General features: G+C 38.0%; 2 protein-coding genes and 3 long non-coding RNA genes across 5 annotated transcripts in view; 3 read left to right on the plus strand and 2 right to left on the minus strand.

Moving 5' to 3' along the window:
- LOC145555013 (uncharacterized) overlaps positions 1-27577 on the minus strand; it is a 273441-nt gene that overhangs the window by 34947 nt on the left and 210917 nt on the right. The window lies entirely within an intron of this gene.
- tbxtb (T-box transcription factor Tb) lies at positions 1318-7330 on the plus strand. The gene is made up of 8 exons (XM_008429939.3): positions 1318-1526; positions 1611-1875; positions 4086-4220; positions 4450-4511; positions 4596-4657; positions 4746-4922; positions 5767-5899; positions 6706-7330. The coding sequence occupies exons 1-8, from the start codon at positions 1321-1323 to the stop codon at positions 6974-6976; spliced, it is 1311 nt and encodes a 436-aa protein (XP_008428161.2). The 5' UTR covers positions 1318-1320; the 3' UTR covers positions 6977-7330.
- On the plus strand, positions 7783-9950 carry LOC145555053 (uncharacterized). The gene is made up of 3 exons (XR_014091118.1): positions 7783-7885; positions 9589-9647; positions 9816-9950. It is a non-coding gene; the product is annotated as an uncharacterized LOC145555053 (long non-coding RNA).
- On the minus strand, positions 8873-12349 carry LOC145555052 (uncharacterized). The gene is made up of 2 exons (XR_014091117.1): positions 11545-12349; positions 8873-10876 (listed from the first exon to the last, which is right to left on the minus strand). It is a non-coding gene; the product is annotated as an uncharacterized LOC145555052 (long non-coding RNA).
- pde10a (phosphodiesterase 10A) overlaps positions 12376-27577 on the plus strand; it is an 83440-nt gene continuing 68238 nt past the window's right edge. Inside the window, exon 1 of the mRNA XM_017309053.2 lies at positions 12376-12923. Within this exon, the coding sequence (XP_017164542.1) occupies positions 12848-12923 (76 nt within the window). The 5' untranslated portion in view covers positions 12376-12847. The remainder of the gene's footprint in view (positions 12924-27577) is intronic.

Here is a 27577-nt window from a genome sequence, read left to right on the forward strand (position 1 = left end):
GCAGCCGTTACATTAATGTCTGCTTTTAATGTTTGTTTTCTGTTTTTTTTCCTCTGCTGGTCGCCACGGCAACACAGTTGTTATTTATGAGGATGACACTGTAGTGTTACTCAGAAGTAAATTATGTCCTATGTTTTATTGTTGTCAGTGGAAGGATTTTTCCCCCCCCCTCGTTCTTATCCGGTGATTTAAAACAAGTCATTGGCACTTGGACTAAACAGTCGTGTCCCTACGCTCAAAAAAATAGTGCTGACGTATTTACACCTTCAGGTTACAACTTCAAACTGCAATGTGATTTAGTGGTATTTTGCACAAAGTAGCGCATAATTTTGGGTTGAAAAGAGATGTCTGCTACAGTTGTAGTTAGTTCTGGACTTTGACTGGGCCATTCTGTAAAATGAGCACGCTTAATCTAAACCACTGTAGAGTTATTGTATGCTTAGGGTTGCTCTTATGCTAAAAGAGGAACTGCTGCCCCATTCATTTCATTTTATTTTAGTGTTTCAAATTAAATTAGTTGGTATATGACACAAAATCACAATACAATTTATAGTTTGTGGTAATAATGTGACAAAATGTGAAAACCTTTATACAGGCACAAAAAGATTAATATTTTTGCAAGGCACTAATTGTCTCAAATCACCAATAATCACATTTTTACGTGTGCAGGACTATCCCAGTTACGCTAAAGAAATTTATTTTGCAACATTTTGTTAGATTAACTATTTTTTGTTATTGGTTACAGTGAGTATTTTGAGTTACTGTGCTTTTCGGTGTATTTTGAAAGTTTGATTTAATCTTATAATTAACTTTATTCACTAGAAAAATGTAAGATTTTCAGAAATCACTGATTTTACAACAAAAAAAAATTAAATGAGAGCATTCTTGGAACTCCAACGACTTAATCTACTGTATTTAGGAACTATTTTAAATACTAACTAAAAGTTGAGGAAGTAATGAATAAAAGTGGGCTAACCTCGGACCTTGTGCGGCTGAAGACTGGCCCTGGTCAGCCCTGCAGTGGCCTGGCTGCTGCAGGTGTGGCTTTGATCTAAGTGTCAATATTTACAGGTCGATGTAATAAAGCTTCATTCAAATCGCTGCCATCCTGTGGGCCCTGAATAATATGGCTGCTCTCAGCCAATCAGCGACAAGCCCGCAAAGATCAAAGGGGAGACGAGCCAACCACGTCTCCTCCAAACAGCCGTCCAGCCATGGAGCCGCTCATCCGAGTATATATTCAGAAGCAGAACAGCTTAGGTCTTTCAATATTTCCTCATAAAGTCGCAGCTATTGTCAAACCTGGAGCTGTTTAACCTGATGGCGACTGGCGCTGGTGAGTGTCCCAGCAAGGCCGCTCAGTACCGGGTGGACCACCTCCTCAGTGCGGTGGAGAGTGAGCTGCAGGCCGGCAGCGAGAAGGGAGACCCCACCGAGAGGGACCTGAAAGTGTCCCTGGATGAACGGGAGCTGTGGCAAAAATTTAAGGACCTCACAAACGAGATGATAGTTACAAAGAACGGCAGGTGAGCCTCAGATAGATAGATAGATGGATAATAAATCGATAAATCGATCTATTCTACTGGTATTTATGTCGTTTTTCCTTTAAGGCGCATGTTCCCGGTTCTGAAAGTCAACGTCTCTGGACTGGACCCAAACGCCATGTATTCCGTCTTGCTGGACTTTTTGTCGGCGGACAACCACAGGTGGAAGTACGTGAACGGGGAGTGGGTGCCGGGAGGTAAACCGGAGCCCCAGACCCCCAGCTGCGTGTACATCCACCCAGACTCTCCAAACTTCGGGGCTCACTGGATGAAGGCTCCGGTCTCCTTCAGCAAAGTCAAACTCACCAACAAGCTCAACGGTGGAGGTCAGGTAAACGTGGAGCTGAAGCAAGCTGTTGCCAATTTATCAATTAAATCGATCTATCAATTTGCATATTGATTTTTGTTCTTGCCGTGCTCTCAAAATGTACTGTTTTATTGATTTCCACTCGTGATTATGTTTTTTTTCCCCCCATGCAGTGAGGGCAAAAACACGTTGTTCACGACTTTGTAAAGTTTTTTTTTTTTTTTCGCTGTAAATAAAAAAATAAATCACACAATAAATGTTGACAATTTTGACCTGCTGGGCTCGGATGATCCATCCCTCCCAACAGAATTCAAAAGTGCAACTTTTTGTGAAAAAAGAAAACCAATATAGAAAGAGAAGGACTTTAAATGTTAAAACTTGACTTTGATGGCTTAAAGTTTTAAAAATGTTCAAATATTTGTTATGTAAGGTAAATAGTGGAAATAAAAATGGCATTCATAAAAAGAAACTGGAAAAAAAGATACAAACATACATGATAATTTTTAATGGCAAACATTTTGTGTGCAATTTTCTTGGATGAAGCAATTTATTTACATTTTACTTTGCACAAAAAACAAAATATAATTAGAATCCAATCTGAAAAAATAGTTGTTTTCTAACAACAAACAAAGATATTTTTGAGTCGTTTTCCTGTTTTAACACACAAAATGGCAATTTTGTGTGTTAAAAAACTCATAAAGTCCATTATATGTCATGCCTGGTGAGAACCGAACTTTATAATGTCATTCATTAAAAATAGAAAGAAAGGAATACATTTCTATGATTATCTGGTGGATAAAGTTGAATACTTAAACCCTGTCCTATTTTTAAAATTTAATTTATTAAATTCTAACTGATATCCATATAATTGTACTCAGAACAATTTAATTACATAAAAACTTAACTTATTTGTAACTTTTGCATTTTATAAATAAGATCCTGCACAATTAACATGTAATAAACAACAATGCAATTCAGAATGAATCAATCCAGAATGACATTTTTATTTCAAACCTTCAAACTCAGATCAATACACTTGACCAATAAAGGATGCAGTTTCACAGCTGCAGTCTTTAGTGCATTTATAGTCTTAAGTACGTCATAATTGTATAAATATGAATTTAAAAGAGGAGAAAGCAGGTTTCATTGATTTGCTACAATAATTTTTCTGTTTATTTATTAATTTGCTTGTTTGTTTATTTTTTGTTTCTTCCATTAAATCACTTGTGCTCTTTTTTACTTTAAAAAGAGACTTAAAACATCACTGAAATGTTAATAAAGCTGCCCACTGCTATCAAATCCTAGCAAGGTGGCATTAAAAGCTTTTCCTTCACAGTTTCTGCCAGGATGTTTTTATTCTACCTCAGGGTGAAGAAACTCGGTTTCTTAGAAAGTTTGACCTTAGCATTAACAGGGTTCCTGAGCAAGCTAAAGCTGAATAAAAACTTAAATTATCTCACCAAAGCATACATTTTGTCACAACAACTTTTGATGCAGCTTGTAGTTTTAAAAAGCCCAGCTTGCCATCAAGTTTGACACAGACACTTATTAAAATTCGTAACTTCACTAAGCTTGCTTGCTGGCAGGTTTGGTGTTAATATTAATGCTGTCGCTAAGCTAGTTAGAAACGCAGAAAACAGTCATGTATTCTTGCTGAATTTAGCTCACTTTGACTAAAGTGTTAGCAAGAAAGCTTCAGTTTAGCATTAGCGCTGTTGCTGTACTGGGTACAAACTTAAGTTCTTGCTTCAACACAAAAAATGTCTAAACCACAAAGTTTGAAAATAGATTTTGAGTTTTACTAATCTCAGCTTGGTAACGAGTTTAACTTTAGCAGTAGCTTAGCTTACCTGTAGCATTAGCACTGCGGCTAAGTTTGGCAATAATACAAATTAAACATTTTTGCCTGAAGACAGAAATCTTATGAGTTTTATGATCATTCTTACATTTTTTATGACATTAATTTGTACACAATACAATGTATGTAAGCAGCCCAATCATCTTATGCTGGTTTGGTAGGAAATTTAAGAAATTAAACAGTTTTAACATTATATTTACAAGTTGAAATGCTAGATTTAAAGTTTACCAATTATAATATTTGTCCTTAAAATTCACTTCTTTAGTGTACTCTCTCTTTTCCATTTTAAAATGCAAGAATAAAAAAAATGAAATACAAGAATAAATTATGATTTAATCAAAAGTAATTTCTATTTGCTTTGTTCACTTTTCTTAAGATTATGTTAAATTCTTTGCACAAATACGAGCCACGCATCCACATTGTTAGGGTCGGAGGCCCACGCAGGATGATCACCAGCCACTCCTTCCCAGAGACGCAGTTCATCGCAGTAACAGCATACCAAAATGAAGAGGTTTGTTTAAATACACGTTTTGGTTTAACCCCATATTTTTGAAGCAGTTTCTTGTATCTTGTTTTTTGCCTTTTTCTTTTTTCGTGGTGCCCTCCGGGCCACGGTGCCCTGGGCGGTCAGCCATATAACAAAAACTGTCACTGGAAGAAATCAGATCATGCTAGCAGTGTTTGCACAACACACTTTTAGTTTGTGCTTGTAAAGATCTTCGTGTGCACTTGAATTTCAGATAACAGCTCTAAAAATAAAGTACAACCCTTTTGCCAAGGCCTTTCTAGATGCAAAGGAAAGGTAAGAATGAGACTAAACTTAAATTTTTACCTGAATATTGACGTAAAGGCAAAATAATCAAACTACTCCCTCTTTTTTGTGCAGGAATGATCACAAAGACATGAGGGAAGAAGCTAATGAGAATCCCCAGTCTGGCTACTCCCAGTGTAATCTTTTCTTAAATTACATTTTTAACTTATACTTTTTGTTTTTTTATAGTGCTGATAATATGTGTCCTCTTCTCTGTGGAACCAGTAGGTAGTTGGTTTATTCACGGCACGGGAACCCTCTGCCCCCCCACCAGTCCACACAGCCAGTTTGGGAGTCCCATTGCCCTGTCGCCCTCCCACGGCTGTGAGCGTTACTCCAGCCTGAGGAGCCACCGCTCTGCGCCCTACAGCAGCCCGTACGCCCATCGGACCCACTCCCCCAGTGAGTCCCTCCTGCTTCCAGATGTACATAACCAGAAACTTTAACTAAATGTTTCTGAGCTGGGGAATCGTCCACACTCCTCCTAGCTTTGTGTGTTTGAAACAGCAGAGCAGTAAAGGGTTTGTCTTCAGACTAAGGTTATTATACTTAACTAAAACTAATAACATCCATCCATCCATCCATCCATCCATCCATCCATCCATCCATCCATCCATCCATCCATCCATCCATCCATCCATCCATCCATCCATCCATCCATCCATCCATCCATCCATCCATCCATCCATCCATTTTCTTACACCCTTGTCCCTTAGTGGGGTTGGGAGGGTTGCTGGTGCCTATCTCCAGCTAACGTTCCGGGCGAGAGGCAGGGTACACCCTGGACAGGTCACCAGTCTGTCACAGAGCAACACAGAGACAAACAACCACGCACACACACACTCACACCTAGGGACAATTTAGACATACCAATTAACCTGACAGTCATGTTTTTGGACTTTGGGAGGAAACCAGAGTACCCGGAGAAAACCCATGCATGCACAGGGAGAACATGCAAACTCCATGCAGAAAGACGGGAATCGAACCCAGAACCTTTTTGCTGCAAGGCAACAACTTTACCAACTGCGCCACTAAAACTGAAATTGAGAAGACGTTTTTGTTAACTGAAATATATATAAGAAAAACCATAATCAATAAGGAAAAACTATTACAACTCTGCTTCAGAGAAGGCCTAACCAAGAATTAGCAATAACTGTCCTCATATTTGTAATATACAGAAAATATTCTTCCTTTATTTTCTGGAACAGGAAGCTGAAACTGTAGTTGGTTTTTTTTTCTGTTGCAGCTGGATATTCAGATAACTCATCATCCTGCTTGTCGATGCTCCCCAGCCACGATAACTGGTCCAGTCTGCAGATGCCGACCCACTCCAGCATGATGCCCATGACCCACAACTCCGCCTCTGCAGCCAACTCAAGGTCTGGCCTCCCATCTTTATTTCCTTATTTATACTTAGAAACATAAACCAGATAAGGAAAAAGGAAATGAATAAAAAGAAAAATATATGCAATGATGGTTACAAATGCCATAAGTGACAATATGTATGTACAAGCGGTGCAGCTTTAGTTAAAACTACAAAATAAAACACGAAGCTTAAAATTATTTTCATTTTAATCTTTAAAATACCAATATTTCCATATAACTTTATATTTTCTGATGTCAGATGATGTATTTTTAAATATTAAATGATGTTTCGATAAGCTACTCAATACTTGAGTTGCCAAACTTTTTTTTTACTCTTACTTAAGTAATATCTTGGATGGTTAATTTTTCTTTTACTTGAGTAAAACTGTGTTGAAGTGGTGCTATTCTTACTTGAATATAATCTTTGGGGACTCTACCCACTTCGGCTCAAGACAGTGTAATAATACATGGTGCAGCAACAACACTGTGGCTATGGATGGCAAGAGAAGGCCACTTTTCGCCCTTAATCCGCAAAATGTATTGACTTAAACAGTAATATGAAATGTGCAATTTTATTAGAGATGAGGTAACAGCCTTATATAACAATATTTTTTCCAACAACGTATTTTCATTCAAAACATTTGTTTATGTCAACAAAATTGTAAATAAAGGAAATAACCTAACAAATAAAAAAAAGGGATCTGGACCATGAGATTTGATAATATATCAGAGTGAGAGAAAAAAACGATTGTATCTGTCGTGTTGCAATGTTTCATTTGATGCTGATACTGACACTGCTGCTGCGTGTTTGTGTCTCCAGTCAGTACACCAGCCTGTGGTCTGTGAGTAACTCCCCGCTGACTCCAGTGTCCCAGAACGGGGGGTTAAGCAGCTGCCTCGGCTCCCAGTTCCTCCGAGGATCGTCCAGTCACTATCCCAGTCTGCCTCACTCCGCCACAGCGCCCCCCTCTGTCTCTCCCATGTATGACGGCAGCTCCGCCACAGAGGTGCAGGACGTTGTCCAGTATGAAGCTTCACCCCACGGCCGGCTGCCCTCAGCTTGGACCCCCGTCACGCCTCCATCCCTTTGATTAGAGGGTCACTTAGGATTGATTGAGACCTTCTCTTGAGTAACCTCTTGTTACTTTAAGAAGGAATAAACTTTTTTAAACAAAGTGTGTGGAGTATTTCACGGTGTTATAAGAAGAACCAGCGGAGGTTTGAATCAGCTTCTAAACAAATCTCAGTTTATTACTAAAGAATAAAATGTTTTTGTTTTTTTTAAATTAGTTGATCTGTTTGATCTGCTTATATTAAGCATAACTGCACAAAATTTAGAGCGGGGAATCATAAAGCTCAAATAATATGAATTAGAAATTAAGAATATTTATACTGTAAATGGGAAATCGTTTTAAGCTCTGTAAATAAATGTTTTCTTTGTTTTGTTTTGCTTTGTTTTTTTTTTGTTGCCTTGTTAGAAGATGTGACTTAATAATAGAACACACTTCTTTTGTTTGTTGTTTTTCTTTCTTCTCCTCTTTACATCAAAAATAGATTTGTGTTTAAGATGACAAAAATGTCTTTCTGGCTTTCTAATGTTTGAATCTGTGGGTCCATAATAGGAAGAATTCAGATTACATTTAATGTAATTTGTTTATAAATTAATCCCAACCAGGTATACGTTCCGCTTGTTCCCCACAAAATGGGGTATTATATATATATATATATATATATATATATATATATAATTTGTTAAAACTGTCATTACATGTCCTGACAGTATAACATGAGACAAATCAGTGATAAAATATGAAGCTACTATGCCTGCACAAATTGCACACCGCTAGGCCGGAGGCAACCAATCAGAACCAGGGGGCGGGTCTTATGCAACGCTCGGCCAATCCCCCTTTCGCTCAGCTGGTTCTCCACATCATTAGCCTGCCATAAATGCTAATGCTAGCTAGCGTGGCTGGCGACGGATAAACAATGTTTCCGACATGGTAAGTTGTTTCTCCGCCGTTTGCTCACTGAACAACTCCTACACCAGCATAGACAGGACGAGTTTGAATGGAAGATAAATGAATAACAGAACAATAAACTTGTCTCTTTGCTCAGAAAAACAATAACTCACTTTTGGTTAACAAGCCAGCAAACAAATTGATTTTAATATCTGCCATCGGTTCCCAGACATTTCAGAAAAATAGAAGTAATTGTTTTATAATCATCGTCACCCTTATCATTCCCAACACAAATAACTTAAATATTTTATAAATCACACTTTATTAAGTTAAGGGGTCATGACTTCCATGGCTGCACAAAATATGTAACATGGGTAAGAAATGGCTGGAGGTGGATTGTTGCTTCTTTTTTTTCACCACTATGTGTGCAGAGATGATAATGGAAGTAAAAAAAAAATGTACGAGTGGGCATTAAGAGCATATCTTTAAACCAATATGATTGTCAACAGCATAAAACTAAAATACATCACTTAGCAATAGACTAACAGCAGATAAGGTTTATAGCATTTTGTTCATTAAGTGGAGATCCTGCAGTAAAAGTAAAAAAATGCTTATTTGTCATGTTCTTTAGGGATTTCTTAAATAAATAGCAAATAGGCACACAAGTCTGGGAAAAGTATATAAAGAAGTAAAAACAAAAAACACCAAAATGCTTAAATTCACCGTGCATAAATTTCCAACAGACAGTGTGGTGGCATAAATCATTATATGTGTAATTTGAATGTTTATTACCATCTTATCTGAACAAACAAAATGCTCTACAGTCTGTCTGGCCTGAATGTAATTGCTCACTGTTGTTTCCTGTTACAGCTTTTAACCACCAGACAGTCATTCAGAGAGCAAGAGGGTATTTTAATGATAATGTTGGAAAAAAAAAAGAAGTGTTGATCAAAATCCTGAAAAAACATGATTGATGTTGTCACTGTTCATATTTTTCTAAGTTTTATGAAGGATCATAATGCAAAACTCTTCTTTTTTTTTTTACTGCAGAATGAAATCTCACTGATTTGATTTGTCCCCACAATATCTGATGTTGGTCAAGATGTTCCACTGGAAAATTGGGGAAATGTTTCTCAAAACTAGTGAGTTTTAAGGACTATATGAATGAGAAAAATAGTTCTAATTGAACAAAACAAGTTGGCCAGACAACATGTTTAATGTCACAGATGCTTTTTAGTTGAATTTGTAGCAAAATTTGTGTCTAAAGAGCAATCAGAAGCAAAGTGGTATTCTGTTGTGCTTGGTTTTGATCTTTACATGACCAGAGAGCAGGAAATCTTGACCCCGTGTGGTATGAACACTTTACTTACGGGAGGAAAACATTTCTGCACACCACAGGTGGTTGTTGGTGCTGATTTTGTTATCTGACTCTCAGCTTAGGACTCGGGGTCATTTCTGTGTTTTTTTAAATATCCTACATCATCTCACCATCTCAAGTTTACATATTCATACAAAAACTGTCACTGGAGAGAGGAAATCTAAGTTTCGATTTGGCTTAAAAGTGTTTGGAAAATTTTATTTGTTTTAAATGATGCATATTTACTCCAGAAAAGGTTAGGTTTAACCTCAAGAATTACCGCAATTTCATTCTGAGTGACCGTAAGGAGATACTGACAACTCGTAACAAAAAAACTAGCTATCCTCTTTACTATTACTAATTTCAACTGAGTTATGACAATTTACAGGACTGAAGTATGTGCTGTTCATAGATTTTGGTGCCGGATACCATCACACATCTTCAGAGGTAAGTTGGAGTTCATGCCTCATGGCTACATTGGCACCAAAACATCAGGGGGTCATAATGTTATGTCTGATCAAATAAGAATATGCCACCTTTAAGATTTCATAAATTTTTGTTCATTTCTGTCCTTGCTTTCCTTCTTCAGATAACATTTTGTCCCTCTGTCAACAGATAAAACTCAGCATCGCTGATGTCTGCAGCGGGTTTTACTGTTTGAGGAAAAGCACAAATGTGCTGCGACTGAAAGCTTGACAGAGCATGAAAAGAAGCTTTATGTCTGAAGTGCTCCAAGGCTGTCCGAGAGGCACAAGAACCCATTCAGCCCGGGGGATCAAGGTCAGCGATGGGACATTATGACATCCTCCCCCGCATTCAGGCAGTCCCCAGAGAACAGAGCATAAATCCAATCACCCACATTATTCACTGGAGTCTTTATAGACTCCACTCTGTTCCAGTAAATCCAGTAACATTGGTTACTCTTGGTGGACATTAATAGTACCTGGTTGGACCCTCTTGTGTTGATTTGTTGTGACATACATTCAACAAACTGCATCAAATAATTTTTCTTTGTATAGACAAGATTGCTTCACAAAAATTATGCAGATTTTTTCTTTTTTTTTTTTGACTGAACGTCCAAGACAAACATCTGCAAAAACACAAAATATTACCAAGTATAACTTCAAATATCTTAGTACACTTGAGATAAGATGAAACTAACTTACAAGAAACTTTTTAGCAAGACTTAGGAGCTTATTTCAAGTAAATAATTCCTTAACATTGATTTAAAAAAATGCTTGTTCCTTTGGTAGATTATTTCATTTATAACATGGGGAAATGTCTTTTTATAAGTGAAATAATCTGCCAATAGAACAAGCAGTTCTTCCATCAATATTAAGAAATTATTAAGTTAAAACAAACTCTTATATTTTGCTCATAAGTTGCTTGTAAATTAGTTTTCTCTTATTTCAAATATGCTAAGACATTTGCACGAGAAACTAGGTCAAAATTGCTTCGCAAGATCTTGCAGCGCCAACCACATCTTGTCTGATTGCGGCATCATCTAACCAGTCAAGAAGTTAATGCTTCAGAGCAACTGGATTTTCCAAATGACTAAGAATACTGCCAAATTATTTACACACACTGCCCATCACAAAGCACTGATATATCACTCATATAGAAAGGTGTTCTGTCAGGAGGAATGAGCCAAAATTCCAGCAAACATCTATGTGAATCTGGTGGAAGCAAAAGATACAGATTAGAAAATAATCAATAACAAGTAAAATGCATCTAAAATAAAATCTCATTGTTTCAACACACTGTGTTTTTGTACAGTGTGTGCAAATATCTGGTTTCAACGGTGGAGCGAGACAAAGTGAATAACGTATGGCGTTCCTGATTACTTTTTACACTCATCCTATTACCATGTTGTCTTGGTGCATTATTGAAAATGATTATTTCAGTAGGTTCTTTCTGAAATTATGGCCATTGCTTTTATAGCCAAAGGAAACATTATCATCATTAGATTGAGGAAATAACTCGACCTTTCTGTTGGAGCCAATTATGTATCTCATGTCTTTATCCTGTATTCAAAGCGAGGAGGGAAAATAGAGAGATTCATCAAAAAAAATCTATAAAAGCTAGGAAGGCAGGGTATTTCACTAAGCCTAATAATCCCATTATGATCCCAAAGAGAGAAAAAAAGCTCTCAGTCAAAGCACGGCGCATTGACGCAAGCATTTCTTGACGTCAGCAGCTGCAGTGAATGAGGGATGGGAGGAGGGTAGAGTTAGGGGGGGGGGGGGGATGGAGGAGGACAGAAAGGCGTGTTTACCTTCCCTTCAGAAAATACCAGCGTCAAATGCATGAATGCAACTGCAAGAAAGCAACGAAAAACATTCACCTTGACGTCCAGACGTGCACATTTTAGGGAAACAGTGTAGGTGCTGCAGCTTCGGAAATCTAAACCAGCTGTAGTAAATGGAAAAACGATCCTCTGACCGGGGGATGCTCATAAATAAATCAGCAGCAGAGAGAATGAAAGAGAGGCTTCAGGCACCCATCTGTGTCCCCCTGACAGCAAATGTAACGTGTCAAAGAAATAATCTGAGGAGCTATGTAGAGTTTTACTTCAAAACAGACTAGAGAGATGAGTGGAGCGAAAGGGAAGGAAAACTGACAATTTGTAAGAGCCATATACTGGTGGCGTCACTGGCTCTTTTCTGGAGTCTTGCTGCATTTATTCAAAGCTTATTCTCAAGTTGCAATGTGGCTCAAGTGAAAACAAACCTGACTTGCGCTCACAACACAATGCTGCCTGTTTGTTCCCTTTTATGTTGCTCTGACACTCGGATCAGGCTGGTTCCGGGAGTCACAGACGAACCGGCTCTTTCCCCACTTTCACAGACGTTGCGTATTTACCTGCTGCTCGCCTGGGAAGAGGTGGAAAAACTCCTCACATGGTTTGGTGTACGCTAAGAAGGAAGACTGCAACCAGATAATCTACGTTTACACTGGCCTCTTTTCTTACTGAAAAATGCCCAAGAGTTCCCGTGCGTCATTCCTGATTAGACTTGGAGTCTGACGTCGCCAGCGCAGCATTCAAGAAGAAAATACCTCACAGAAATGTTAAAGTCCAACATCTTTTTTTAATCACATCCGGAGTGACGGAAGTCTTTTTTTTTCCTTTTCTCTCTCTCTCTCCCTCTTTTTTTAATAGACACGGATCAACAAGTTGCCGTCAGTGCGTAATTTCCATCTGACCAGAGTCCAAGCATAATCCGAGAGCGACACACGTGATCCACAAAATCTCTTCGGTTGCAATTTTTCCCCATCTCATCTGACTAGAAGAAGACGAAAGGGGGGTGGGGGGGGAATAAGCCGTGGACAATCCTGTGAAATCATCTTGTCCGATTATTAGTGAATAGCTGCAAGAGCTGATCGGCTCCATGCCTTACCGCGTCTCCAGATGCCCGCTTGGCCGGTGCTCGGCAACTTTGCGCGCCGAAAGAGGCTCACAGCAGAGACGGGATCTGAATGAATGCGGCTGAAATCTCCTCTCATCTCTTATCACGCTTCCTCAAGACTGTTGAATGTGTTTTATATCCCGCCGGTTGAACGTCTCTCGCGCTATCAGTAGCTGTACGGGTAGATAAACACAAGACTCGGCGGCGCATCGGTCCATCACTGGAACAGGCAAGCGGCAGATGTCGAAGAAACGGAAAAGTCCTGATGACCAGGGCATCCAGGAATCCCCCCCGGCACGGAGCAGCGAGCAGCAAGGTAAGAGAGACGGCTGTTTAAAAGTTGAACTGTTGGGAGAGCGCATGTGTATGAATGGTTTGCATTTCTTAACACCTGAGCGAGTTAGAGCCAGTATTGCAGACCATCACAAAGTAGCACGTAATTGTGGAGTAAAAATTATACATCATTTTCCAAAAAAGTTTTTTGCAAATGAATCTGAAAAGTGTGGCATGCATTGATTTTTATCCCCCTCTAGCTCTGATGTATGCTAATTGCATTCAGAAGGATGTAGTTTATACAAAAATAAAAATGTGTATCCCATTTTGCTATTCAACAGATTATTTGAACTCAACACACAATCTGTAGCATTTAATGTGCAAATTACCTGAATTTGGCACGATTCTGCCAAAGGACTTGCATTAAGTTTCTGTTTTAGATGCACATCAACAGGCATTAGTGTTATACATCAGCCACTTAGGTTTGTGTTTTGTGATTTGAGGTCAATTTGAGACAATAAAAGGGTTAAATACATCTTTATCAAGATAATTACTGAACAAATACAGTCATGACTAGAAAGGAACCTAGCAGATAAGTGTATGGAGAAGTTTCACTATTAAATTTCATTCTGAGTACCGTATTCATCTCCAAGAATCAATCCATGGCACAGAGGAGTAACTGACTCAGAGTCAGCCACACCCACCCAGCAAACTTGTGGGAGAAGGTTTTCAGGTCAGACAAGACAAAAATGTACCTTTTTGGTCTTCAAGACAGAGGAAAAAAGCAAACGTTCTATTTCCGCCTGAACACACCATCGACATGGGTAAACATGGGGCTGGCACAATTATGCTTTGGCGTTGTTTTTTTTTTCAATAGGAAGAGGCGAGCTTGTCACAGCTGATGTTTAAGATGCATGGAGATAAATCAGGGCAAATGTTAATCTACACAAAGGTTTACCTCCTAAAGGAACAACCCAAACTCTTAAAGATAGGAGTTGCCACCCCTGGTTTAGATCTGAACATATTCATGAATTAAAATGGTCCAGTCAAAGTCCAGACCTAAATTCTCCATCCAATCTGACCGAACTTGATCTATCGGCAAATGGGCAAAAAAATAAATAAAAATAGTTTCTAGATGTTCAAACTGGAGCTAGTTTATGAAAACATTAATTCAGGGTGGATGATTACAGAAGCATGACACATTTTTTTTTTGTTTATTATTAACATTTTATTAAATACACTTTCATTTCTGGTTGTTGTGTGATAAATTGTGAAAAGATGAATTGAGAAATTAAAACGGAAAAAATAACGGAGGTTGCCAGCTTGATGTTTTATAGGTTTAGATGAATACAGTACATACAGGATGTAGTCATTTGATCAATTTACAGATAATCCAACACTAATCATGTTGATTAAGTAATCCAGTTTCTCCAAAATGTCTTGTATAAACCCGTGCAGTCGGAGTGTGTTCATTATAGGAGTGACGGATACGTTGAAGTGGTACCAGCATCTTTATTTCTGGGAAAATAATTTTTGATGCAGAGGATTACGTTGTTTAATCCCCTCTTAGTCGCCGTGGGGTCACAATTGTGAGACAATAGATTTAGATTTTAGCTACAGAATAAAGCAGAAATCCTCAGTATGACAGCAGAGTTAAAGAGGAAGATGGAGGTCGGCTCGGTTTGCTCTTCATTCTGTGGGAGAAAAATATGTTGAAGTGGAAAACTGGTTTTAAATTAGAGATTGCGTTTGTGAAGGTGGGATTCACGTTACAAACCATCTAATGGAGTTACATTCGGAGTCCTGATGAATACTTTTGATGGTTTGATTAAAACCACCAAATTTGGATGTTTCAAACCAAATATGGTATTTTCTTCTTCTTTGGATAGTTTTTCTACTGCATTTATTTTGCCTTGAAGCAGATGTAGGAACTGAAAACTATTCTGGAAAAAACACTAAATCTTACCAAGAATTTTTGCCTACTTTTTATTGCAAATATCTTAGTACACTTAAAATAAGACAAAACTAACTAACAAGATACAAAAGCTTGTTTTAAGTAAACAATTCCTCAACATTGATTTAAAAAAGTACTAGTTTCTCTGACAGATTATTTCACATATGACAAAAAAAATTTCCGCGTCATAAGTGAATGTCATTGTCACTCCACTTTGTGCTCAGTTGGTTTGAAATATAGATATGAAGTTGTTTTTTAATTAAAATTATTATTAAAAAATAACATGTAGCTCATTCTCATGCATAATGCATAATTATGACATAATTAGTCTATATAAATGAACAAAACATAATGGGATTAAAACCACCACAATCAGACGAAGCCATGTCAGTTGTTGCTGCTATGGCTTTAATTGGCCACCAGATGTCACTGTTTTCTGTTAAACTGAAAACTTTGAAGCTTTTTCAGAGCTTCGCCAGGCTTCATCTGTAGTAGTGCTAAAGGACAGGTTGCCTCTCCTCTTTTTTCAACAATCAAGTCCTGATAGAAAATAAAATCAACATTTCCTTTAAGGTTGTTAGGAAAGGGAAGCAGAAAGTGCTCTAAAACTTCCCGTTGACTTGATGAAACACAGCGAAGCATCACCGTTAGCTGCTTAATAGGATCAAAGTGTAATAATTTTTCATTTTCAATCTGCATCTTTACATAAATCTCAGCAGTTGGAGAGGCCATATTGGTTAAGAGGCATTTCAAAATCACCTTTAAAAAAGGGAGTTGTGTATGAAGTGTGCAGGAAAAACTGCCTGGCTACAGTTTCATTAAGTGATAAAGACATCAGGTTTGTTTCCCATCACTAAATATGCCTGTGTGCTGCAGCTTTCTTAGAGTGTAATCACTGATGGTTTGGTTAATGTAGCCACTACAGATGATCCAATAAAGTCATTTAGTCTTGGGTACATTTAAGACCAACAGATGCAGAATTAAAGCTGCGATATGTAACTTTTATTTAAAAAAAATATGTTCAGTGATGTCAAATCTAAGAGTAGAGGTTTAGCAGAAGATTGTTTATATTGGAGTTTGACAAAGAGAAACGGTGCCATCCCTGATTTCTTATCATCAATGGAGTCCGGTGAGGTCTTTAAAAGGGAACAGTAAGTTGGGCATGAAAAGATTAAATTACAAATCTAAAAAACAGCAAAGAGGCCAAATAAGTTCTCACCAGGTCATCACAGAAAATAAACTAGAAAGTACACAGAAGCTGCTGAGGAAAAGTCAAAAGAAAAAACAGAAACGTGCAAGTCAGAAATTAGAATTAAAATGAGTGCATGTGTCATTAATCGGAGTGTTATATTGATGTTCTATCTTACTGCTTCAAGCGTTTATTTTGTACACAGGAAACTTTAAAAAATTATACAAATCAGTAAATTAACATAAATTGTAGTTTCATAAACAAAAGGTTAATGATTAGAGGCTGAATGTGGTAAAGTTTGTAGTCTTGATTTTGGATCAAATTTAAATTTCAATGCAAGAATCAACTCTGCAGTACAAGTATTCATTTCTAACAAACGTAGCAGAGCTTTTCTTTATGATCTGATGTTCTATGTACGTCGTTACCAACTTAGACAGATGCCATTCTGGGCTTTGCAGACGTTCTGGTCGGTTTTGCCTTCGGTTTGCGGTGAAGATGCGACCTGCTTCCTCGGCTCTGTGTTTTGCTGCTGGGCTCTGTGCCCAAATCAGAGTTTCCCTTGGCTTACACAGGAGAGAGCAAGGAGCTTCCTTCTCCCACTGTGAGGGGCATCTGTGACTCCTCAGCGGGTAAACACCCACTGAACCTCTCCCACTCAAATGCTTGGCCTCTTCTGTGCTTTTATGTGTGATTGGGTCACTGCGGTTTACTGAAAGAAGCACAGTCATATAGCAATTTCAGATTTTAAATCGAATTTAAATGTGGCATCATGCAAATGCTTGGAGAATATGTGTGAGAAAACCAAAAATACACCATCACACAACAAACATGTTAAATAAATTTAAATAGCAGTATCCTGAAGAAAAAATTGGATTTGCTCAAGCTTAATAAAAAAAACAAAAAACTTTGTGGACATTGCAAATGCAAGTGTGTTCATAATTGTGAAAATGTTTGAATCATTTAACTCAAAAAGTGAAACTAATATGTTTCATACATTAATTTTGAGCATATATTTCTGTTAATGTTGATAAATTCATAATTACAGCGCGTAGCTACCGAAATACATTTATCTATCACATTTTTCCTTCCACTGAACTTTCCTCAACAGTAAAATCTGTGAATTTTGAGTTTTTAATCAGTTATTGAAATAAATGACACCCTGATACTTTTCTAATTTACTGAGGGAACCTCTATACCTGCATCTAAAATGAAGCCAGCCGCTGTGTTGCCGTTGCTGCTTTATTCACTAGAACATCTGAACACTCAAGCTCGTATTTTCTCATGACGATGGTTTTTGTTTGCTCAGATATCCAGGAGAGGTGTAGAGGCCGGGGCATTCAGATTCATATCAGGACAACAAAGCGTTTTTGTCTCTCCTCTTACTGTGCAGCGTGAACCTGTCAATTACAGGGCCACCCTTGGGTGCCAACTGCGTCCCCCTACCCCTTATGCATTAATAATCATCACAGCTGTGCAAATGACCTGCTCTCCAAGCTGAGCCGAAGGTTTAACAAATCAGAATAATTTTAAACGCGCGTCCTTTATTTATTTCTAAAACTATTTAGTGTGTAAAACGGGTAATAGATTCAAAAATGTTGTTTGATATTTAGTTAATTTCTTGCATAAATTGTACGGATTATTGTCTGTTTCAGCATATTGTAGTTTTTCAAACAATGAAACCAAAAGATTTACCTGTGTAGGTGAAACAGAATAATATTTTGTCTCATATTTGTTAAGTACTCAGAGATAGTTGAGAAATAGTTGCCTTATATGATGTTCCATAAATTTCAAAATGGTTGCTGTTAACAGAGAAAAAAAATTGTTGTTTCTGACACTCTGGAGTTAAAATAATCTGAGTTCAGTGCAGATCCAAGAATTAAGTTGAACCTGGAAGAAGCATTTTCTTTCCTGTTATGTTATATTTAGTATCTTCTGTGTTATTGACAGCTTTTTTTCTTCATTGCATGTCCTCCCACAGACAGACACTAGGTGGTGCTAAAGTATAAAGATGAAGCATCTCGGAGCTGCGGCTAGCATCAAAGCACAGCAGGACATTCACGATTTATGGTTGTTATATTGTTTTTATTAACAGCTTTATTTCTAATCTTGGTAACAAATGTGGAAAGTCTCCCACAATGTGACAGATTTATATGTGCCCTAATTTTAAATGAAGCTTTATTATCTGAGTTTTTATGAATCAATAAAAGGCAGATAAAAAGTTTTATTGATTTGCTGACAAAAGTGTTGACCCATAATGTTGAGTTTGTTTCTTCTCATTTTGACTCTATTAATAAGCAAGCACAAAGTTGCAGCAATTAAAGCCAGAGCTATAAAAGTGTTGTTGCAGCTTATCAAAGGAGTTCAGGTTGAGGCAGGGGCAAGTGACGAGGCTGGTCAGTGTGTGTGTGTGTGTGTGTGGTAGGCTTAAGATCATGAATGGACTGTGTCCATGTGTTATCAGTAAACAGGCAGACCTGGCGTCTGGCTGCTCAGCCACCTCAGCCTGTGCTTATGTGTGCTGTGCAGAGAAATCGACGGGCCTCTACGTCAGCACCCATATTTCTCACATATGATTCATACGGACTTTGTTTGGTTTCGGACGAGGGTTGCAGGAAACCAGCTGCTTCTCACACCAGCGGCTGCAAAACTAATTCTTTTTTCTTTTTTCCTCTTTTGTTTACAATAATTTTTGAAGCCAAAATGAATGTATTATTTTATGAAGGCATTCAAAGTTCTGTATTTTAAAACAGAACTTTGACATGCAGAAATTGTCTTGACATTTCAAGACAATTTCTGCAGCGTCTTGCAGAAATTGTCTTGTCTTGAGCTTTGTCCCATTTGCAACCACAAAATTGCAACCACAAATTACAATATATGAATTTTTTTTTTTTGTTAGACCTTTGAAAAGTAGTATAAAGTCAAAGGAAAATGATGAATCATTTTCAAAATATTTTACAAAAAAACATTGAAATGTGTGGCATGATTTTGTATTCAGCCCTTTTTACTTTCGGTCATGTTGAAGAAAAGTGAAGTGGCAGCATGATGCTGCCACCACCATGTTTGTGGTTTTTTTGGTGGGTTCAGTGCTCTGACAAGCCTGGCACTTTGCATGTAGCAAAACAGTTTAGTATTAGTTCCCTCTGAGCAGAGATAAATTAACATACGTTTGTTTGCTGTGCCCCTCTGCAAACAGAAATAATTCAAACTTCTTGATGTTGTTTAATCAATACCAGATTTGTGCATGAGTATAGTTGAAGTATTGGCAGATTCTAATACCTGAGCTGTGAATCTGTGCAGCTCCTCCACAGTTCCTTCAGATAAAAGTTTAGTTTGTTGGTTCTACAGGATTTTAAGTAGGAATCTCACTTTAAGAATAACTGAACACATCAGCACAGCACACTTTTGAGATTGTTGTGACAATATATGTTTTTAAATCTAGTACTGTTTTAATCTGAAAACACAATGAAGTCTGATCAAGTTTCAGGAGCATTAATATATTACAAGAAAATGTGCTCTCCTATATATAACAATTTATTTAACTAGTAAACCTATTCAGCCAGCAAGATATATACAGTATATATTTAAAATAAAATCAGTATTTTAATCTTTTTGCTTCAAAAAAGCACCACTGCTACAAAAATACTAATAATTATTAATGTATTAACATATTAGTTATAACATTATTCATTATTACTAAGAATTATTATATTTTACTATTATTGCTGCAGCAATAATAGTAATAATTATAATATTAACAGGAATAATTTTGTACATGTACCTCAGCGTGCTCACATTTTCTTTCTAAAACACAAAAATACACACCAATCATGTGCATCAGTAATGGTCCCAGCATGTGTTTAGCAGAAGGTCTGCTTCAGGCCAAGTCATGGTTAGCACGTCAGTGATCGTGTGTGTGTGTGTGTGTGTTCAGCAAGCAAAGCGACTGCATCATATAGCACTGAAGGAGAATGGATGCCTCTTCAAAGCCAACACTAACTCAGTATTACATGTGTGTGCGTGTGTGTGTGCATGTGTCTGTGTGTGTGTCTGTGTGTGTGTGTGTGTAAGGTAGAGAGCAGAGTAACGGTTTGATGAGGAGCGGATGAGGTCACGGCTCATGTCTCCTGCTTGCGTCATCAGCTGCACGATGTGTTTCCTGCGAGTGGAGCTGCAGCTGATTCTCTTTTGTTAACGCCACAAAAAAAAAAAAAAGCAAAGTGAAACACGCTTTAAACCCACGTTTTGTTCGAGATCAACAACAGATCCTTTTTGGTGAAACACATTCTGAGCACATTAGAGGAAGCAAATTTGACTTCCCTATTTTCCTCTTATTTATTTTTTTGCAGCTTAAGATTTACACAGTGAGGCATTTTTGCTTGACTTCATGACATCGGCAAAGCGAATGAATTTGTTTTGTTTTGTTTTTTTCTTTCTTTCTTTCTTTCTCCCCTTCCCACACGGAGCTCTGACCACATGCTCATCATCATCATCTCATCATCCTCTAGAATTACAGATGTAATAATCTGGGTCAGCACCGGTGCCAACAGAAACACAAACTGCTAATCTAAAAACCCAGAATTTACATCTGTGACGGATGTGTGGCGAGACGCACGTCAAAGACAGAAAAAAATGAAAGCAGGGTGGGGTTTTTATGTAGCTATGCCGCTGTCTCTTTCCTCCCTCCTTTTTTTCTTTTTTTTTTTTTTTTTTGTTGTAGAAATTACATTTTTGGTCAAATTTAATTTGATTATTTCCATTTGAGACACCTCCCACAAAACACATTGTATTGTATAACACTAGTGTCACATCCACTGTTGCACTGGAGTCTTTGCTGCTTTTTTAAAACATGAAACAATAATCCTACATTGTTATTAGCTGCTTTATAAATTAACAATGCGTTGCTTTATAAAGACTCATGTAATTCAGGGTGTGTGGAGCTAATTCTCATCAATTTCCCCAGACAAACTCCGGCTAAAATCTTCCACAGAGATTTTTACCGGCAGGCTGATTTCAGTGCAGGAGAGCCGTGCAGAACATGTGTGTAATGCGCATAAATTACATTTTACTGTGCATGCATGTGTCACAGACGCTCAGGCAGACATAATTTGCGCCAGCGCTGTGATGTGGAGGACATGAGGCCCGAGCGGGTTCCTGTGAGTGGCAGTAACAGCATCTCCTTGCTCGAGCCTGCCCTATCTCTGACTTCATTGGCTACGGCTCTGACGCAAATGCACCCCCCCCCCCCCACCCTCCTCACCTCACCACCCAGCACAACCACCACCGCCGCTACAACCAGCCATCGCCACCGCCACCCTTGTGCACTTTTTTTTTCGAGTTTTTTTCATTTTTTTTCTTTCGCACATTTCTTTCCCTTTGATTTATGTGCCTTCTGCAGCTCCACTCACACGGCGTTGGAAAGCTGCACCACCTGTCCGGCGTTGTGAGCGTGTTCTCTCCCAGCCGCCGTGATCAAAATCAGTTCTCCTTCTTATTTGCCAGCATTATTGAACCCCTTTGCTACTGAAATAACTGCATTGTCTGTAGGCCTGTCGCGATAAACGATAAATCGATTAATCGCACGATAAATTAAACCAATCGACCTCATTTTAATTATCGGCTTTTTATCGTCTCTTCCTGCCTTTTTTTTCTTTCTGTTGATGACACTGAATAAAAAAGGCTCACCTCCGGTGCTCTCCACTGACCCTCCCTTCTTCATTTCCTTAGTGTAATGTTTAGTGCACACTACATGAGTTGTCGGCCGACTGCCCATTTTCAAAAACTTGAGAGACACATTAGCTGACAGAAATCCTAGGTATAATGGTTCGATCGGGTTCGTCGTGCCGTGTGTGGTGTCCAGCCACCTTATGTTTGTTTTTGGTTGTTTTGTTTGTTTAGTTTATCAGTTCCAGTGTTATGTGTTCTTTTGAAAATAAAGTGTATCTATCTATGGCAGGAAATGGCATGTAGTATTACGTCATTTCCATTAAATCAGTCAGAAGGTCTAGAAACAATATTATCATTTATCGCAATAATTTTTTAGACAATCGTCCAGCAAAATTTGTTATCGTGACGGGCCTAATTGTCAGCATCACAGAATGCAAATGAGATTCCAGAAGTATTCAAACGTAGACTTTCCTTTATGTTGTCGTCCGCTTTATAGCCTCTTCCAGCTCTGCAAATCACTGAAATTTTTCCTCATTTCTCTGGGAAATTTGATGCAGGGCAATTGTGGATGTCGGTTTTGTTGCCACAGATACAGAGGTCTAAACTTTGACTGGGCCACTCTAGCCAATGAATACTCTAAAGCTCCGGCTGTACGTTGTTTTGCTGGAAGGTGAATCTTTACTCCAGTCTTTGCTTTTACAGCCTCTTGTAGGTTTTCTTCCAATATTGCTCGTGACTCATACAGCCAGGAATGCAAATAAATAAATAATTAATTTCCTTTTTTAAATAAGAAAATAAAAATTTTATTTCCCAAAATAAAAAAAACATGGCACTACTTTAGTCAGCGCTTGATCATTTGTAGCAAAGGACGCATCTGCAGCTAAAAAGAAATACTTCTGACATCAGCATCTTAATTACTGCTATGCGTGTGATGTTGTTTCGGCAACTGGCCTTTTTTAGTCTGTATGCTCCAGATAATGATGAATCTATTACTAAACTATTTGATTATTCATCACAATTAATCTGATTAATCGTTTCAGCTCTATTTTCTACCAGCAGATTCTCTCTCCTGAGCTGTTGATCTCTGCAGCTCTTCCAGAGTCACCACTGGGCTCTTGGCTGCTTCAGAGTTTAATGCTCTCCTTATCCTGCCCATTAGTTTCTATGGGCTCTCATGTCTACGTAGGTTTGCAGTGGTATTGCGTTATGTTCAACTAGTTGCGCTTGATTTCATTTCTAAGTATCAGAGTACAAATGCATGCTAAAATTTATAATTTTTAAACAATTGATTAGCATTTTATGAAATAAAATGAGTATTTGATACTCATTTGATATAAAAATAAAACCTAATGTTTGCTGCAGAAACCTTTGTTTCCAGTTCAAATTGTTCCAGGTTTGCACAGCGTGGATATTTTTGCCCTCTGTACAGACCTTCTCCAGATCTGTCAGGTTTCAGCTCAGAGTTTCAGGTCCCTCCAGTGATTTCCCACTGGGATCAGGTCTGTGGACCAGCTAGGCCACCCCAGGGTCTTGAAATCCTTCTTATGGAGTCATTTTTAAGTTGACCTGGCTGTGTGTTTTGGGTCTGAGGGAAAGACCTTTATGCCCAATATCTCACAATACCTTACGCCATCCGTCCTCTAATTGACAAAGTGCAGTCACCCTTTGCACAAAAGCACTGCCAAAGCATGATGCTTCCACCCCCATGCTTCACCGTAGTGATGGTTTTCTTGGGGCTGTCCTCATCCTTCTCCTTCCTCCAAGTGAAGTTTACGCCAAAAAGTTCTACTTTGTTCTCATCTGACCCCGTGACCTTCTCGAATGCCTCCTGTTGCCTCCTGACACCCTTCGGATTGGCCTGGACATGCACTGGCTTGCAGAATTTCAATCTATACGTAGTGTTGCTACGGCAACCTTTAAGACTGTGGTTCCAGCTTTCTTCATGTCGTTGACCAGGTCTCCCCCGCTCCCTGTGTAGTTCTGCGCTGATCCCTCACTTTTCTCATGATCATCGATTCACCACAGGACCAGATCTTCCTTGGAGCCTCAGTCAGAGTCTCCCTCTGACGGTCATCTTGAGTTTCTTCCATTTTCTAATATCTGCTCCAACAGTTGTTGTCTTCTCACCAACATGTTTGCCTGTTGACCACACCAGCCTCCTGTCATTTTATTCCTGTTGTCCTGCAGCCCATCCCTTTGGTCTGTTCCAAGGTAGAGAAGTTGGGAGTCTGATTGACAGATGTATTTTATACAGACAATGAGATCAAACAGGTGCAATTAATACAAGCAATGAGCGGAGACAGAAAGGCTTCGTAAAGAGCCAAAATTACTGCTAGTTGGTTGTGATCAAATATTTATAACATGCAACAAAATGGCAATAAATATTTAAAAATTATGCAATGTGATATTCTGTTTTTTTATTCTGTCTCTAATAGTTGAGGTGTACCTATGATGAAAATTACAGACCTTTTCATTCTTTGTAAGTAGAGAAATTTGAACAAATTATTGGTGTATCAAATAGCCCACTTATTGGATACACTACCATTATTTTCCCCACAGCACATTCCCTTTTAAATGTATACATTTTTTTGGTTTCAACCCAGCACAATATGGTAAAATGAAGGGGAATAAATGCTTTTATAAGTTTCAGTGATGAATTACTATTGGAATGCACAGTTCAATTCTTTAGATCTTTAATTTTCTGCTATTCCAGGTTCTGTGTGATTATATGTTGAACAGTCCTTAAATGAACAGTGTTATATGAAATATGCTGCGCTCTTTAGCTTTGATAAGTTGCTTACACAAAGAAAAAAAAGAAATAAAGAAAGGAAGAAAAAAAATATTTTCCCTGCTTGAGCCGTTCTCATTTATATGGCTATAAAATTATTAACTAAATCAAGACACAGAGTTCTGGGTTGTAAAAGGTAATGGAAACAAAAACTGGCATTTTCCATTCCCTCTGAAGGCTCTGATTTACAGTTGAAGAAATCTGCAGCGCTGAACATCAGCAGACCTGCACTAATGTGTTCATTCACTTCCACTATGAACCAAAGCAAACCTGTTTCATCACGTCCCTTGTAGTTCGTTCAAAATTGAACACAAAGCAAATTTTGGTTCTTAATATTGTTGCCGGTGAAAATTTTATCCAACTAAATTACATTAAAACTACTAGCAAAGATATCCGGAAAAACCAATTGAACACATTAAGATGCCATGGCCAGTTTATCTGTTGTTGATTTTGCTATTTTATCGTAAATAATCGTTTGAGATAAAATTCATCTTCTGGAAAAAAAAGCTTGCTCTGGATAATATTTATCTATGTAAACTAATTGCTTTAACTCCTGTGCCTCTTGTGATGTCATCAACCCCAACACACAAATCGGAGTCAGAAGACATTGTGTAGCAAGAGCAGTGATGTCTACATTGATTTCTTATACTTTAAATGACTTGCTTTTTTATATATTTTAGTACTTAACATCTGAAGGAAAACATTCAGAAATAAAAGAATATATAATTTCACTACTTTACTGGCTTTAAATTCATCTGAACTGGACCTGTTGTTCTTCATCTGGTTCTGGTTGAAATGCCATGTAAGGCATTAAAACTGGTTTTATTGGAATTTTCATAACCTTCACAAACTGTAGTGTAAATAATGTGTATTCAATGCAGGACGCTACACTAACACTGTTTGACAAGTATGAATTGATTTTGAAATGGTGTCGATCCATTTGAGTTGACATGCCAAAGTGGCACTGAAATGCCTCCACATAACATAACAGAATTGTGTTTAGTTGACTCACTTTTCAAGAGAGTCAACTAAGTCATGTCGGTTTTTGGTATCGTCTGCCAATTTTCCTAAACTTCTGAAATAATGGATTTCTTAAATCTTATTTCTATAAAAGCTATTGTTTGCTGCCAGAGATGACCAATAATGGCAACCAGTGTGAGTACAAAATAAAAAAACTCAAATCCAACAACACAGACGAAAGCATTTTCTTTAAAAAAAAAAAAAATCCTTAATGTGTGACAAGTTTGTTTCTGTCAATCAGAGACTGTGCGCTGTATCAGTATGTGCAGCTGGTGTCTGTAAATGTGTGCTCCACCATGCCAGCCAACCCTTCCACCACACACACACACACACACAGATCTGACTCTTTACCCTCAGCTGCTGACTCAGAAGTGCATCAGCTTAGACCCCCAATTTCACCTCATCAGAGCGGCCAACAACAACAAAGAAGCAACAGTCCTGCTGTAATCAGGCAGTAGGAGCTCATGTTGTCATGCTCCACCTCAGATGTTGTCAAACCTATTAGGAAAATATGCATAAAAAAAACTGCAATTATAAAAAGTAAACACATTTCTGTTATCGTCATGTTTCATATCATGAAACGATGTACACAAATGTTACGTTATTTGTGTAGATACAGTTAGGTCCAAAAACGCTCTTTACACTAACACAGTTTTGTTCATATTAATTGTACATCTATTACAAGACAATAATAACTTCGCCCTATGAGAAATGCAACATTTTGGTCCACTTCTTTGTGGACTGAGCCATTTAAGAGCTGTTCTATTCAGTGTAAACCTTAGCATCTTATGCTACGTTCACAGAACAGAGCAGGCTCACTGAAGACATTTTGCATGACTTTAAATACATCCACGTTCTTTTAAATTTTATTGAATTTGAAAGATAGCTGTGTTGCATACAGCTGGGGACAGTACATAACTATTAGAGTACCATACTGGCTAACATCAGCGGCTTCGTTTTTTTGTCATTCCACTCATTGATTTGACTTTTGGAGCTAATGGCTACAAAGTGGGAAAAAGTATTCATCAATACACCAGCGGCCAGTTAATCATGTTGGGTAAAGATTATACTGGGGAGGGCAGGAAAGGGACAACCAATGCCATGCGCTCTCAACAGCCAGCTACACCCGTCCTGACAATGAACTCTAAAAGAAGACATTTTATCTTCTCTATATTTGCTATGATGCAGAGCATGATGGTCTATACAGATTTATATGCATTCAATTGAGGTCTTGAGCAATAATGTAACATTTTGCGTGAGAAAGAATCCATTTAATCCCTCCCATTCTCTTATTTTGGTCTTGGATGAGATGCTCATGTGAGGACCTAACGGTGTCAATGAGCTGATTTAGCTAGCAAGCTTCAAATTAATGATGGAAATACTCCAGAGTGCAGAGAGTGCAAAACCAGTTGGCAGACAGCCCTAACAAATGTGAATGAGTGAGGTGAGCTGCACTTTCTGAGTTTATCTCTCAACATTTCATCCGCTTGAACACAAGACTTTTTATGTTAGTTCATCTGTTCTCGATTTTTATCATTTTATTTTGATGACAATCTAATGACCTCACGGATGAGTCTAACCATTGTTTATCTTTGTAGTGTTGCCAACCATGATCATGCATATTTTCATAGGTAATTTTTGCTTTTTGAAAGTCATGATCTCTGTAGAAAAATGCAGCTGCAATTTGAAGTGTAACATTTTTCACCCAAAATAATCGTGCGTTGTTTCCTGCAGGTTTTCCAACATCTACTAAGGTTGGAGAATTCAGACTCTTGCACATTCTATAGACCTTTGCCCTTTCTTTTAGCATTTAATGAACCTTCTCGGTTTTGTTAAAATTAATAAATCCAAACATGTTTGCAAAACTCACGGGCTATTGTAGGATGTCATATGTTTTCACATTACAGTATTTAGCCTCTAAGGTTATTACAGAGAGCCCAAGAGAAGAGAGGTAACCACAGGAAAATAACACAAATTCATATATTATTTGTTTTAGGTATTTGATGTTGACATATAATTTATCTATAAAATGTTTCTCTTCAATCATTTACTTTGAACAAATAAAAGCCCCCACACATCAGC

The sequence above is a fragment of the Poecilia reticulata genome, chromosome 15, assembly GCF_904066995.2.
Source record: "Poecilia reticulata chromosome 15, P_reticulata-male-v2, whole genome shotgun sequence".
NCBI lineage: Eukaryota > Metazoa > Chordata > Actinopteri > Cyprinodontiformes > Poeciliidae > Poecilia > Poecilia reticulata.

What these genes read in the sequence shown, in the direction of transcription:
- tbxtb (XM_008429939.3), top strand. Translation starts at nt 1,321, where the DNA reads ATGGCGACTGGCGCTGGTGAGTGTCCCAGCAAGGCCGCTCAGTACCGG. An exon ending in AGCTCAACGGTGGAGGTCAG is followed by an intron (nt 1,876 to 4,085) that starts GTAAACGTGGAG and finishes ACTTTTCTTAAG; the next exon opens with ATTATGTTAAATTCTTTGCA. An exon ending in GCCTCTGCAGCCAACTCAAG is followed by an intron (nt 5,900 to 6,705) that starts GTCTGGCCTCCC and finishes TTGTGTCTCCAG; the next exon opens with TCAGTACACCAGCCTGTGGT.